Genomic DNA, 16,362 nt, shown 5'->3' on the forward strand with positions numbered 1-16,362 from the left:
GGCGCGGGGGCGGCGGCGCCTCGTCCAGTCAGGCGGCGGCGCTCGGGACCCTCTGGCCGCACGGGGGGACGAACTGACTGACGTATCTCGCCCGCCCCCGTCCCCGCCCCCCGCCCCTGCCTCATCTACCCGGGGCTCCTGGCCAGAGCGCTTTCTCTCGCTGCTCCTCTCTTCGGCCCTTTCTCTCTCTGGCACCTCGGGCGGCTGCGGTGGCGGCGGCGACAGCGATCCCAGCAGCAGCGAGCGGCGGGAGCGGGCGGCCGTGACGATGAAGTGCAAGCCCAACCAGACGCGCACCTACGACCCGGAGGGGTTCAAGAAGCGGGCGGCGTGCCTGTGCTTCCGGAGCGAGCGCGAGGACGAGGTGCTGTTAGTGAGTAGCAGTCGGTACCCGGACCGCTGGATCGTGCCGGGCGGGGGCATGGAGCCCGAGGAGGAGCCGGGCAGTGCGGCTGTCCGAGAGGTGTTCGAAGAGGCGGGAGTCAAGGGGAAGTTAGGCCGGCTCCTGGGCATTTTCGAACAGAACCAAGACCGCAAGCACAGAACGTACGTGTACGTACTGACCGTCACCGAGATTCTGGAGGATTGGGAAGATTCGGTTAGCATTGGAAGGAAGCGAGAGTGGTTCAAAATCGAAGATGCGATCAAGGTTCTCCAGTGCCACAAGCCCGTGCATGCCGAATATCTGGAGAAACTAAAGCTGGGCGGCTCCCCAACCAATGGAAACTCGGTGGCCCCGTCTCTGCCACAGAGCGATCCCTAGTATGTACCGCTCCTGCACAGACTTCTGCTTTCCGCCTACTTTAGAATAAATAGTGCCCGGAGCACCTCTGCTGCCTAGTGCGGTCTCTCGGGGAGGAGGGGGGCTTCTTTTGTTTCCTTGGCAGACCTCTGAATCACGCTTGCAAACTGTCTCAGTTGCCAGGCACTGTTTTCAGACAATTTGCACGTTTTTCAGATGCCTTGAAAATCGCTGCTTCGTAGGACTGTAACAGATTTCGGTAAGCCTAAACCACGTGGGTTTGTTTGTTTGTTTGTTTTTTTAAAGGTGCCTTAACTGCTTGCTCAGCTCTTAGTGTGTGTGTGTGTACAAGTGTGTTCACGCTGTGGGTTGTTCTTTTCTTTTACGTTTCCACACACGTGTGTATGTGCACGTGTGCATTTTTGGTACCATAGCCTTGCGGTTTGTTTTGTAGTGAAGGCCTTTTAAATCTGAACATCTTGGTGGTGTGGCATCTTTAATTTTTTTTTTTTTTTCTTAACCTCCTTTCTCATTCACAGCATTAACGCCAGCCCTTCTGTGATGGCAATTGGTTTAAAGATCATTGATGGATTTTTTTTTTTTTTAATATTTAAGAAATTTCACATCTTGTGGTCTTTCCTTACTGGGCAATAATTTTGTGTTCAGTGATGTGATCTAATTTGGCCTTTTCAGAAGTTTCTTTACTCATAGGTACATAATTTGATTTTCAAAAAAATTTCACCAGTGGTAATTTTTTGCTGCTTATTTGAAGTGGCCATTTCCCATACAGCCCAAATGTACTTTAACAAATATTACTTTAGACAGTGAATGTCTTCTTGGATAAGTATTGTTAACCAAACACATCCTGATGTGTACATGTTATCATGAAAACTGTGTTCGTAGGGAGTGATTTCGTGTTCAACTTGCAATTTCATTGCCCATTTCTTAATACCCTAGAATAACCATGGTTCTCCCAATATTAACTAGTTTTTGAAAGAAAGTTATTTCACGTATTTGAATTGAGTGGACATTCCAGTTAACCTTCCTGACTACCAATAACCATAGGCATGGAATTTATATGGTTATTACATTCCAATCCAGTGATGTACCTTTCTTGATACTTGGCTGGTACAGACTTCTTAAACTGTCAGGACACCTGAACAATCTCTATTAAAGATTTAGGATAAATGTTTTCTGTCACAAGACAAACTCTTTTGGGTGCCAAACTAAAAACTCATACATTTGCCTTGTTAACTTGCCTAGGACCACGACTCTCAGCTAATTTGGGGGGGGTCACTTTTATGTACTCTGTATTAAAAAATTTTGAAAGTCTTGATTCTTCTTAGAACTCCTTATCTTCTCTTAGGAAGGTTGAGAAAAAGTCTATATTGTGAAGAGAGTATAGGTGGGTGATATCTTTTTACATATAATAATTAACAACTAGAAAATATTCTATAGGCTAGTAATAAATATAAGTGGGTAATAACTATAATTCAAATATTTTGTTATTTTGCATAGTAACATTTTAAAAAGAATACAAACGCTGGTTGGTAGTATTGACTATTGTTATATTTTTTAAAACTTTGATGCAATTGTTTTTTTTAAAATCTTTGCCATATATAAATATGTCTGAATAAAGCACATATTTAAGAAAAATTAATATTATCAAAGAATGAGTAGAAAACCAATGGCTTTAAAAAAAACAATTATATAATTTCATATTGTAAATTATGCAGATCATCTGTTTTTCAAAAATATATTTCTTTATACAGAAAGACATAATTTAAAAAAATCTTTCTAAATCCTACCTCTTGGCCTTTTATTACAATAGTCCAAATCAACTAATAGATATTCCTGGTAACTCGAGATTTTTCAATGTATACACTAATAGCAAAGGAACTGGATCATTGCTTTACACCTGTTTCGTACATAAGACTGCCCTCATCTAAAATGCTGCCACAGGGGCACCTGGGTGGCTCAGTCGGTTGAGCATCCTACTTCAGCTTAGGTCATGCTCTCATGGTTTGTGGGTTCAAGCCCTGCGTTGGGCTCTGTGCTGACAGCTCAGAGCCTGGAGCCTGCTTCGAATTCTGTGTCTCCTCCTCTCTCTGCCCCTCCCATGCTCATGCTCTGCCTCTCTCTGTCTCTTAATAATAAATAAATGTTTAAAAAAATTAAAATAAAAAAATAAAAATACTGCCACAAATACCTGGGTATAACCTATACATGGAATTCTTAGAATAATGCACAATCTCATGTTTTGACTTTTGAACTATGTATTTGGCAAATGTAGATAGTATAGTGTTGATATTAATCAAATCTTAAGAATTGTTAGCCTGTAAATATTTGCTGTATTTTATTTAGAAACATTTGGATTGAGGTCTATCACTTGCTAGAATTTTCTTCACTGCCAAGGTCTTTAATTTATGTAATTTGTAAAACTTCCAAGGCTTGCACTTCTTTTCTTTTAATGTTTATTTATGAGAGAGAGTGAGAGTGAAGGAGGGGCAGAGAGAACCTGGAGACACAGAATCCAAAGCAGGCTACAAGCTGTCAGCACAGAGGCCGACGTGGGGCTCGAACCCACAAACCAGGAGCTCATGACCTGAGCCAAAGTACAACACTTAACTGACTGAGCCATCCAGGTGCCCCCCAAGGCTTGCATTTCTAAGTTGTAGCAGAACATTTTACAGTTATCACAATAAGTTAAGCTTTCAGATTCACATAGGCAGTTCTTGTTATATATGCTTCTGGAGTTCAGTCTAGAAAAATTTAAGTGAAAGAACCCAAGCCTTTCATTTTTTTTTTTAATTTTTAAAGGTTTATTTATTTACTTTTTAGAGAGAGACTGTGAGCTGGGAAAGGGCAGAGAGAGGGAGAGAGAGAGAGAATCCCAAGCAGACTACACATTGCCAGCAGGGAGCCCAATGCGGGGCTCAAACTCATGAACCGTGAGATCATGGCTTGAGATCTAGAGTCAGATGCTTAAGTGACTAAGCCACCTGGGCGCCCAAAGAACCCAAAAAGCCTTTCATTTTAAAAGAGAAATCTAAACAATTCAGGCCAAAACAGTTGACATAGAGCTAACAAACCTAATCGTGTCAATGACTTACATCCTCTAAGAGTTTGATGCACAGTTGAAATTTTTTCCCTGGAGAGTCAGTATATAGCACCCATATTATTTATGTGATGATTTCACAAAAAAATGAACAGATGAATCTTTCTGCTCATACCTCCCCCCCAATAAACAGAGCATTGATCAAAGATAATTAAGACTTTCAAATATGAGGTAGAATTTGTTTCTAGCATGTTTTTGTAAAGGCTGGGTTTCCCGCCCCTCCCCCCCAACTGGACAAGTACCTATTATCTTTTTAAAAACATTTTTAAAAGACATGCTGGGAGTAAAGGTAATATCGATATGCTTGATATATAAATTTCCCTGGATGTATAAAGTATTATATTTTCTAAGAAACCTATTTTTTGTGTATCAAATCACTGTTGGAAGAACTAACTCTGAAAGGGATGGGGGTAGCTATAAATATGAATTCCTTTGTAGGGTTTCATAAGAGAATTGTAAAGATTTCAACATTTTTGTATTAAGAAACATCAAATAAGAAAGAGTGTGTTTGTGTGTGTGTGTTTAAGAGCAGGAACAGGCAGTTTTTAAGGTAGCAACATTAGAGGGCCTTTCTGGGACAGATGGTTTAAAGGGCTCTGAAACTGGAGCTGCTCCTCTCACTTCCCATTAAATGGAGTCCAATTGTAAGAAAGACAATTCCTTTATCAAAAGTTGTTAACTGGGAAAAGTGAGGTGAAAAATCTGCCTTAGAGCCTAAGTACGAACAGCTGGCTAGAGTTTTCTTTTTCAGGGTCCCTTTTGTGGAAGCACCAAGAGAAAGAGGAAATATTTTCAGGACCATTCTAGTATTGTACTCATCTTTCTGAATGATTGTTGGCCTGTTAGACTACGAACTCTTTGAGGTGTAGGACCCAGCCTGAATCCTGTCCATATTCTCAGAGCCTAGAAGAGTGGCCAGAGTTTGGAGACATTTGTCACTGAACCACAGATTAGAAATGTCTACTACTAGTGTATTCTTGATTTCTTAGCTTCATGTTTTATCTGGACAGTCTCTTATTTTCACCTGGCCTCAGAGTGGAACTGCATTGGATAATTCACTGAAAGCTTTTACAAGAGTCTCAATAAATATTTGTTGACTGGAGGAATTGATGAACCAATAAAACTATTAATAAGATTTTTTTTTAGGTGAATGGCACAGATGTGATTCAGATGTACTTTGAAAGAAATATGTGCACCCAATGATGAATGGAATTGTGAAACACAGATGAGCTCTTTCACACTCCCGAGGACAAGCTCATCCTATGCTTTTGAACACTTCTCTGTTTATTGCAATGACCGTTCTCCAGATTGTTGCACTACCACTATCTCTGTATGGACTTCTAATTTGGCGCCTATGGCCTTTTTTTGTGCTTTTATGATTATCTGTATTTCCCACCAGCTTGGTTATAGTGCAAGGACCTTGTTTCCTTAGTCTTTTTATGTATCTAGCATACAAGACATCACTTGAAATATGGTAGATATTACTGAAGATTTGTCTAAATAATATTTTGTAATGATACAGAGTATCATGTAAAGCATTCACCTTCTAATCTGGTGTTAGCACACTAAATTGCTGTCTAGCATATACATGTTTTTTGTATATTAGGTGTCACATACCGTTTCTAGGCTGTGAAATATTAGAAAGCAAAACTTCTTACTTCTATGTCTCTATCATCCCAGACATGTGCCTCCTAATGGTAGTATACTACACCACCTATGAAATGTATTTGCCACAATTTTGAACCTAAATCAACCTGTGCCTCTAGACATTCCTGATCTATAGAAAATACAGGAAATAGAGAAACATTACAGCCCAGAGTTGATGTCTGCAGAATCCAGGCTGTAGGAAACTGTAGGACAAATGATCCAGTTTCTTCAGTAAACGGATCGCCAGGATGAAAGAAAGAAATGGAAGAAGAACCTATAGATTAAAATGGACTTGAGACCTATAAATCAATTGTAATATATGGATATTTTTGGGATCCTGATTTGACCAAACTGTAAAATAAATACATTTATGAGACAATCCAGATAATTATAAAATTGACTTGATATTTGATATTCATTGGGATAATGGAGATTATGTCAAAAACAAGAGTCCTTAACTTTTAGAGATCCATTCTTAAATATTTATGGTTGAAATGATATCTGGAATTTGCTTCATAATAAGTGGATGTTAAGTGCATTAGATCAATATGACAAGATTGGCCTTGACTTGATTTAACGCTGGGTGATGGTTAAATGATGGTTAATTATATATATATTCTTCTCTACTTTTGTATGTTTGACATTTTCCATAATAAAAAGTTAATGAAAATAGTTTTCAGAGTTCTTGTTAAAGCTAGTGTATAAGGCACAGAGAAAAAAGAGGAGGAAGAAAAATTTTAGATTGTGTAGAGAATGTTTGCTCTGAGGTGCCTCTTCTAGGCCAGGAAGTCAAATGCCCAAAAAGAGAGGGCTGACAAACTCTGGAGTGGCTAGTGTTTATCTTGCTACAGACCACTGTCAGGAGGTTTTTTCCCTCTTAATTTGGCTCATTTAAATAGGAAGAGTTAAATTCTTATTTATTGGAAAATGGGAATGGATTCTCCTATTGAGCAGGATATTTGACACAGTGTAGTTCATATCACTGTGAAAGAGCAAAGGGATGGAGTCTCCAGGGAACAAATTTATGGAATTTTATAAAAATCAATAAAATGCCATTTTCAAATAGTATTTTTTTAGGAGAATAGTGGCTGTAAACTTGTTAGTTGCATACTCATTAACTGTATATTTGAAGGTAGGTGACACAGGAAAGTAAGCACACACTCCTGACTGCAGATATTCCTTCTGCTTTGCACTGTGTTTAGAATTCCTGTAAAAGCTAAAGCCTGCTAAGCCAGAGTTAGTGAAGCTGTGCTGAAATCAACATCAGACACGTGGTCTGTCCCAACTTTTGTGGGTAAAGAAGGAGCAGACAGGAAGAAAAACATTGAAGGTCCCTTCTAAGAAAGATGAATACCTTTGTACGTGTGAAGAACTGTAAAGCTGAAGCTGCTCATTCTGCTGCTCTCAAAGTGTTTCAATTCCAAGAGCAAGCAGTTCCCCAGAAACAGCTGTTTCCTGGAAAAGGAGAGATAAAGGTTTACCTTAGAGTGCACCTTACTCCCCCCACAGCTGGACAGAGCTTTCCCTTCTAGGATTCCTCTGCTAAAAGGAACGGAAAAATTCCATAAAACTTTTCATCCATATTTTCCTGGAAGTCGTTTCTTGAGTTTACTCTGATTTTAGCAGGTTTTTAAAGTTTGGAGGCAGAAAGCACCAGGGGAATGGAACTGTTGGTGGTGGTTGTAAATTAAAACAAACAGTGGCTTGGAATCCAATAGGCCATGGCTCAAAACCGGTTGTGTGCCCTCTTCCAAGTTACTTTACCTCTGTAATCTTCAATTTTCCCTTCCATAAAATGGGGGCAATCATAGATCCTACCTTTGGAAACAGCACTGCTTCTGAGAAGCCCTTCTTGATCTCTTGGGGGTACAGTATATTACTGTGTTTCCAGGTACCCCACTACTTTGTTATTTCATAGTTCTTACCAAAATTACATTATACTTCTTAGCCTAAATGTTTCTGCCTTCTGAACTCTGAAGTCCCCTGGCTTTGGGACTGAGACTAGATTGTCTCTGTGTCCACAGTCTGGCACAGAGCCTGGAACATGGTATCCCACAGGTGCTCATAACACATTTGTTATATAAATGATTGTCATACCTCCTACTTGTCAAAAATATATTGGTGTTATTTTACCAGGTATTTGCTGGAAAATGTGAAAATTGAGATGCCATAAGACTGGTCTATACTCAAATTTCTCTTACTGGGAAAAAAAATTTGTCTATCAATCATGGTTCCATTTTTCAGAATCTTCCAGTAACAATTATTCCTAACTTCTTAGCTTCATAAAGTACTATGGGATAATACAAATGTTTGAAAGACATGGTAAGCCCTTGGTATTTATTCAGCTTAGTAACTATTAAATGAATATAATTATGCCAATTATTTTATGGATAAAAGATAGCAATTAGGATTATATGGTAACAAATTCACATATACAAGACAAGGCAAGTCCAAGGCCTGACTGATTCTACTGGTAAAGATGTAATGAGCTACTTTAAGATTTAGTGTATTACTTAAATATACAATGCAAAGAAGAATGAGCAAATGGTGCCAGCTCCCCAGGTTCTTGTCCCACATACCCTAAATGAAAACAAAGAAATAAAAGGGATTGTATGTGAATAGAAATTTTTCCAAAGAAGACCTACAGATGGCTAACAGACAAATGAAAATATGTTCAACATCACTCATCATCAGGGAAATATAAATCAAAACTACAATGAGATATTACCTCACACCTGTCAGAATGACTAAAATTAACAACACAGGAAACAACAGGTGTAGGCAAGAATGCAGAGAAAAGGGAACCCTCTTGCATGGTTGGTGGGAATGCAAACTGGTGCAGCCACTCTGGAAAAATAGTATGGTTCCTCAAAAAGTTAAAAGTAGAACTATTCTACGGCCCAGCAATTGTACTACTAAGTATTTGCCCAAAGGATACAAAAATATGATTCGAAAGGGTACATGCACCCCAATGTTTATAGCAGCCTTATCAACAATAGCCAAACTATGGAAAAAGCCCACATGTCCATCAACTGGTGAATGGATAAAGATTATATATATGTATGTATATATACATATGTGTGTATATATATATATATACACATACATCAAACAGAACTTGACTCAGCCATAAAAAACAATGAAATCTTGCCATTTGCAACAATGTGGAGGGAGCTAGAGAGTATTATGCTAAGTGAAATAAGTCATACAAATACTATATGATTTGACCCATATTCAGAATTTAAGAACCAAAACAAATGGGGAAAAAAGAGGCAAACCAAGAAACAGACTCTTAGCTATTGAGAACAAACAGATGGTCACTGGAGGGGAAGTGGGTGGGGGGATGGATTATATAGGTGATAGGTATTAAGGAGTACACCTGTTTTGATGAGCATTGGGTGTTGTATGGAAGTGATGAATCACTAAATTCTATACCAGAAACTAATATTGCACTGTGTTAACAAGCTGGAATTTAAATAAAAACTTGGGGAAAAAAGAGGGGGGTGCGATATGACTGTGTTCTGGGAGGCCACAGGGCATTTAACTTAGATTAGCTGCAGTTCAAACCTATATGAATACATGCAAGTGTGCCAGACACCATGGAGATTCCACAATTCCACTTTCCTTTCACATATCCCACTAGGAATTCTGTCTATAAACAGGCCACCAGTTGTGACTACTCTGCAGATACAGAATGGGCCCCACCCCTATCCAAAATTTAGTTCAGATGTTTAGACTGATGATGTCACTTACACACCAAGAGGATATTCGAAGGTTTATTACTCACATAATGAGGCTTTACAGGGAACGCAGAACAGGCTTCCAAAGCTGGTGTGAAAATGTCTTGAGAAAACAAGGAAAAGAGATTGGCTTGGATTTTTGTTGTGGCTAGAGGGTGACACCGAGGTGAAGGCTCTAATACACAGCCAGGGGCATGAATGGTTTGAAACTCTCTGCCATCAAAGGAGAGCGCACCCAGGGTTTTTATTAGCTTGCCCAGATGTACAGCTGAAAGGGAAGAGTGAGGTGTGATGTTTCAGAGCTGTCAGCAAACATCAAAATAAAATGGAGACATACTTTATTAAAATTCATCCCTGATGTTTTATGACTAAAATGTATTGTTTCTTTAATTGAATCTGAGCAGGTTTAATAAGCCATTAAGGTATTCTGTGAGGTCTGGAGCCTGAGGCCTGTAAGGACAATGAAACGTCTGTCAAATGTCTTGCCCAGCTTGTGTATTCTGAGAAATGAAATGAATACCTTGGTCATAGTCAGCAATGCCAAGAACTCTGAAGGGGATAAGGACTCTATTGATGAGGGCTTGTATTATAGCTTCAGTATATGTAGAGATGTGTGTGGATGTTAATTTATATTTTCTTATTTGTGAAGCAAGAGATTCCCAGAGTCTTTACCCCAAAAGGGACTTTTTTTTCTTTTTTTCCTTTTTTTAAATTTATTTTTTTTAACTTACACCCAAGTTAGTTAGCATAGAGTGCAATAATGATTTCACGAGTAAAATCCAGTGACTCATCCCTTACATATAACACCGAGTGCTCATCCCAACAAGTGTCCTCCTTAATGCCTCTTGCCCATTTAGCCAATCCCCTCACTCACAACCCCTCCAGCAACCCTCACGTTGCTCTCTATATTTAAGACTCTTTTACGTTTTGTCCCCCTCCCTGTTTTTATATTATTTTTTGCTTCCCTTCCCTTATGTTCATCTGTTTTGTATCTTAAATTCCACATATGAGTGAAATCATATGATATTTTTCTTTCTCTGACTAATCTTGCTTAGCATAATACACTCTAGTTCCATTCACATTGTTGCAAATGGCAAGATTTCATTTTGTTTGCCAAGTAATACTCCATTACACACACACACACACACACACACACACACACACACACACACACCACATCTTCCAAAAGGGACAATCTTGAATAAAAAAAAATTATGTTGCTGCCATTGGCCAAACCAGATAACCAGGCATTGAAAATGGCCTAGGGGTCTAAAAATTTGCAGAAGTGAGGCACCTGGGTGGCTCAGTCAGTAAAGACTCTGACTCTTGATCTCAGCTCAGGTCATGATCTCATGGTTCGTGGGATTAAGCCCCATATTAGGCTCCATGCTGACAGCATGGAGCCTGCTTGGGATTTTCTCTCTCTCTCTCTCTCTCTCTCCCCTCTCCTGTTCCCTCTTCCCCCTAGCTCAAAATAAATTAAATAAACATTTTTTTTTAAATATTTAAAATTTTCAGAAGGGGCCAATTATTGCCCAGGGCATCCAGTGCTAAAACAACTGCCTGAAGTTTGGCTAATTGTGCTGATCTTTGAGTCTAGTACTTTGTCAGATACATATGGGTTAAGAGATGAAAAGCAGCAATAATCCACTTAGTTCCATCATGTTTGATTATGACAGTATATCCATAAAGTGTACAAACTCCCACAGCTATCCACTACATTGATCCCAAGATGATCTTCAGGTAACCAAGGGGTGACATCTTCCAGTACCATGACATCTGGCAAGAGACTGAAGACAGGGAAGACCATTGCCATGTGCAAGTGTGATATGCTAGAGGACTCAGGTTTGGCCCCATACCAGAGCAAAGAGGCTTTGGTGACTGATGAGTCTGCAGGGCACCTCTTCCAAGGCCTAAGGCATAATTAGCTGGATATGGAGGGTCACAAACTCAGGGCCTGTGGGAGCCTCTACTTCCAGGAGATCCCAGTATTCAGCCAGCAATTGCATTCTAATGATACATAGCATGGGAGCTAGTAGTGCAGTTTCTTGTGTCAAAATGCCACAGGCAATTTATGGCTATCATGGTTGGTGCAGAGATTCTAAGATGCTTAAGAGTAGGTTGCTAAGCCTTAAAGTGAAAGTCTCTGGGAGACACTAATAGGAGTGCCTATATTTGTTAGGGGGTGGGGATGCCATTCAAGTTGAACCTATTTGCAGAAAACAGCATAAATAGGCTAAAATAACATTTGAGGAATATGTTACCTCCAGAACCCAAAAAGGATTAAAAGATTTTGGGCCTGTTTTAATGTGAGTGCTGAGAGGGTGAGTTGTGCTTTTTTGGCAGTGTCAAGAATTGGAAGCTCTCAGATTACTAATTTTCAGGAACTTATCTGAAATGGTGAGACATTGCACTTAAGTGTGGGTCAATGGCCCCCACACTTTTTTGTGAACACCTTTTTGAATATTTGAATATCCTGAATGAGTGTTTCTAAGGAATCCCCTCAGAAGAGAATGGCATCAATGCAATGGCATCAATGGCATATTTGTGCCCCTGGAGAAAGCTGTGTTCAGTTAAGGTCTTGCCTGCGAAGACTGTGTGAGATAGAAGAACTGTCGAGGTACCCTATGGGTAGCCAGGTAAATGTGTATCATTTCTCTTTGAAAGGGAAGGAAAACTGGGGTGAGAAGCATTTGAAATAGGCACTAAGCAGAACATATTGGCCAAATCTATAATAGAAAAATATTTATCACTTGCTGATTGTACAAGGTCAGTAAGTTCCATAATATTAATTATGGGGGCTTTTAATGGGTGGTACTATGGCATTAAGACTAGTAATCCATTGTGAAGTCCCATTTGTTCTTCCCAAGTGAAGAACAGGCCAAATTAGGCTGTTAAATGAAGAAGTAGTAAGGCTCAGGGTGCCTGAGTGGCTCAGTAGGTTGAGCATCCGACTTCAGCTAAGGTCATGATCTCGTAGTTGATGAGTTCAAGACCCACGTTGGGCTCTGTGCTGACAGCTCAGAGCCTGGAACCTGCTTCCGATTCTGTGTCTTCCTCTCTCTCTCTGCCTCTCCCCTGCTCATGCTCTGTCTCTCTCTGTCTCAAAAATAAACATTAAAAAAATTTTTTTAAAGGTAGTGAGGCTCAACCCTTCTCCAAATAGGTCTTGTATAATGGTTTTAAATCCTTGAAAGGCTATGTTTTAATTTACATTGGGACATATTAAGTAGAAAAAGGTGTGGAGGATATCCACAACATTCTGTTTCTTCAAACCAGTTTGCACGTGCCAAAGACTTAATTTAATTTTGGTTTATTAATGGGTCAGAGTGTCCATGCCCACTATTGGATATTTAAAGGCAATGGGTACTATTACCACGGGGAATTTAGTCAAGGAAACAATTATGATGGTTAAAATAAGGCATACCTGTTTTTACTCTATTTAATATTAAGTAACTACTGTAGCCACGCACTGAAGAAAAAGTCCTGACACTTAAAATGAGCGGATGTGTAAGGCTGCCTCTGCCAGTGAGACAGCAGCAGCAGCAAACTGCACATAGACTTTATTTCATGTACGCCAGGTATAAATATTGAGGAATGTCAAAGAATGGGAGGAAAACACAAAGAGCCTCCAAACATAGACCAAACACACATCTGATGTTTATGGGAAAGCATGCAGGGAAGATGTGCAGTTTCAAGGACTGCTAGGCAATTATAGTGGGTCTGTTCCCTACCTGGCTCCTGGAGGATCATGGGGCTCTGGATCTCATAATGCTATCACGTTTGACAGCCTTGAGACCAGAACATCACTGATGTTTCAGCAATTACCCCATTCAATTTCCCAGGGCTTACACTACACTCTCTAGAAATAACTCTACAAACTACCCTAAGATTATAGGCCTTACCATATTTACTGGTCAAGGTTCTCCAGAGAAGCAGCCAGTAGGATATATATACATTTAGAAGGAGACTTATTATACAGAATTGACTTCCAAGATTATGGAGACTAGTAAATCCAAAATTTGCAGTGTGGGCTGACAGCCAAATGAAGAAGAGCTAATGGTGCAGTTCCAACCTGAAGGCTGGTATTACATTATGATGTTTGAATGACATTTGTTGGAGAATTCCCTCTTGCTCAAGGAAGTCAGTCTTGTCCTATTCAGGCTTCAACTGATTAAATGAGGCCCACTCACATCATGGAAGGCAATCTTAAACAAAGTTCACTAATTAAAGTGTTAATCCATCCAAAAACCACCTCCAAGTTGACACAAAAAAATTAAGCATCACAGGTCTATGTCTTGTCAATCTGACACCCATACACATATCTTTAAGCCATACTTAATTTCCAAATGAGGTCAATAGCAAGATCATCCTTCCACCTAACATGATACAATGGTCCTGCATATAACCAAAAACACATTAACCCCTTCCCTAGAAGAGGAGGTAAAGTCCTTGAATGATGTTTACTCTTCTCCTTGATATCCCATAACTTAAATACAATAGTTAAATAGTAGGATATAAAGTCTAATATATCTTATATGATAAGGCATTAAAACAGGGAAGAAATATGAGTATTAAATATACACACCCAAACACAAAAACATATTCATAACAAGGAAGAAATACTCATGATAATTAAAGTTCTCATTTCTGTAATAGACCACATGATTATAAATGGTATTTATAAATACCTTCTTCCTCTAACCATCCCATATTTCCTTTGCCTTCAACAAGCACCTCAGCTGGTTGTGGTTCTTTATTTGGGGTTGGAAGATAGTGACCCAAACCTTCTGGACTTTCTGGACTATTAGTGATCCTGCCTGGATTGGGTTGTTGTTGTTTTCCACTGATTTTAATCACAGGGCATAGTAATACTAAGACACTCCCTGAAGGGACTTCCTGTATTCCAAACATGATCTTCCTTACCTCTGTTGTGGAGTAGCAGTCCAATTTCCCCTTGATAGTCAGGATCAGACACCCCAGCCAACACAGTAACTCGTTTTTTTCCTATTGATACAGTGGGATGAGTCCAAAAGGGACAGGTTGCAGTCTTAGTTTCTAGTTCAATGGAATTATTGTTGTGCTTCCTAGAAGAAAAAGAAATCAATTTTTTTGGAACTAAGACCTCTAGGCCAGCAGAGCATAAGGTTGCATGAAGAAGAAGCTAAAGTTTTGCTAGTGGATCACCAGGAGTATAGTGAGTAGTACCACTACCATTCAACCCCTTGATTCCTGGACCTATGAATCCTGGCTATGGGAGAATCAGCATCATATATTGGATGCTGATTCAGAGCATACACAGCCTGTTGGAGAATCTTTCCTAGCTCTTCAAGGTATTACCACCTAGTTTGTGCTATAACTGAATATTCAAAAAGCCATTCCACAGTTTTATCAAGCCAGCTGCTTTAAGATGGTGGGGACCATTTTAAACCAGTGAATTCCATGAGCATGGGCCCATTGCTGCATCTCATTTGCTGTGAAGTGAGTTCCTTGATCAGACACAATACTATATGGAATACAATGATGGTGGTAAAGCATTCTGTAAATCATGGATGATGGTTTTGGCAGAAACAACGCATGCAGAGAAGGCAAGTCTATATCCAGAGTAAGTGTCTATTCCAATAAGAACAAAAATACTGCCTATTCCATATGGAAGCTGCCCAGTATAATCAAACTGCCATGAAGTAGCTGGCTAATTGATAACCCTAAGGAATGGTGCCATATCAGGGGCTTAGTGTTGGTCTGTGCTGCTGGCACATTGGGAACTCAGTAGTGATCATAGCCAGGTCAGCTTTGGTGAATGGAACTTCATATTGCAGAGCCCACACATAACCTCCATTCTTGACACCTTGGCTACTTTGTTCATGAGTGCTTTGCTCATGAGACAGGGATTGGCTGGGGAAAAAGGCTGACTGGTATCTATAGAATGGGCCATCCTCTGCACCTGATTATTAAATTCTCCTCTACCAAGGTCACCCCTTGGTAAGAATTCACATAAGACACAAATATCTTCACTTTTTTTTCCTATAAGAAGGGATATTTCAACATTCCCCATACTATTGGACCCTGAGAAATTTCACTGATGTAGAAAACCTTTTAATTTTTGTCAGATTTATTTCCCATTCCATGGCATGCGAATGTCTTACCAATAAATCTAGAGTAGTTGCTACTTCTTGCTTACTGGGTCCAATCCATACAATGTCATAAATATAAAGGACCAGTGTGATATTTATTGGAAGAGAGAGTTGAACAAGATCCAAGGTAACTAAATTATGACATAGAGCTGAAGAGTTGATATAGTCTTGAGGTAGAACAGTGAAGGTGTATTTCCGGCCTTTCCAACTGAAAGCAAACTGAATCTGGTGAACCTTAGACTGGTATGGAGAAAAAGACTTTTGTAAGATTAATAGCTGGGTACCAGATACCAAGGGATGTGTTAATTTGCTTAAACAATGAAACCACATTTAATACAGCAGCTGCTATTGGAACTACCATCTGGTTAAGCTTATGATAATCAACTGTCATTCTCCAAGATCCATCTGTCCTATGCATAGGCCAAGTGTAGAGTTGAATAGGGATGTGTGGAGAATCACCACCCCTGCATCTTTCAATTCCTTGATGGTGGGACTAAACTCTGCAATACTTCACAAATGCAGTTTTGCTTTTGGTTTACTATTTTCCTAGGTGGAGGTAGTTGTAGTGTCATACACTAGGCCCTTCTCACCATGATAGCCCTCACTCCACAGGTCAGGGAACCAATGTAGGGATTCTGCCAGCTGCAATCCGATTATTTATTCCAGAACTGGCAAAATAACCACAGGATTCTTTTGGAGGCCAACTAGGCCCACTGTGAGACAGACCTGAGCTAAAACTCCACTGATCACCTGACCCCCATAAGCCCTTACTCTCACTGGTGGGTCACAGTGACATTTCAGGTCTCCTGGAATCAGTGTCAGTTCAGAGCCAATGGCCAGTAAATCCTGAAAGATCTAATTTTTTTTTTCTTCTTCAATGTTCAGTTACCCTTCAGGTCTCTTTGGAAGCATGGGGAGAAATAGTAACAGTATAATTTATCAGTAGCATACCAGGGTCCTTACTCAAAGGGTCTCAGTCTC

General features: G+C 39.8%; 1 protein-coding gene across 4 annotated transcripts; it reads left to right on the forward strand.

The window, feature by feature from the left end:
• Positions 1 to 54: 54 nt before the first annotated feature.
• Positions 55 to 6,177, forward strand: LOC145714506 (diphosphoinositol polyphosphate phosphohydrolase 3-beta). Of its 4 annotated transcripts, XM_081794039.1 has the most exons (3): positions 55 to 762; positions 959 to 1,001; positions 5,007 to 6,177. In XM_081794039.1, coding segments are annotated over exons 1-2 (495 nt in total). In that variant the 5' UTR covers positions 55 to 268; the 3' UTR covers positions 960 to 1,001; positions 5,007 to 6,177. The 4 variants fall into 4 exon arrangements, with proteins under 4 accessions (XP_081650165.1, XP_081650164.1, XP_081650162.1 ...); XM_081794038.1 differs by having other exon boundaries at positions 959 to 6,177; XM_081794036.1 differs by having other exon boundaries at positions 56 to 1,001.
• The last annotated feature ends 10,185 nt before the right edge of the window (positions 6,178 to 16,362 follow it).

Source organism: Panthera onca, chromosome X (assembly GCF_046562875.1).
Source record: "Panthera onca isolate mPanOnc1 chromosome X, mPanOnc1 haplotype 2, whole genome shotgun sequence".
In the NCBI taxonomy this organism is placed as follows: Eukaryota; Metazoa; Chordata; class Mammalia; order Carnivora; family Felidae; genus Panthera; species Panthera onca.

Coding starts and splice junctions, on each gene's coding strand:
- LOC145714506 (XM_081794038.1), top strand. CDS start 269: ATGAAGTGCAAGCCCAACCAGACGCGCACCTACGACCCGGAGGGGTTC.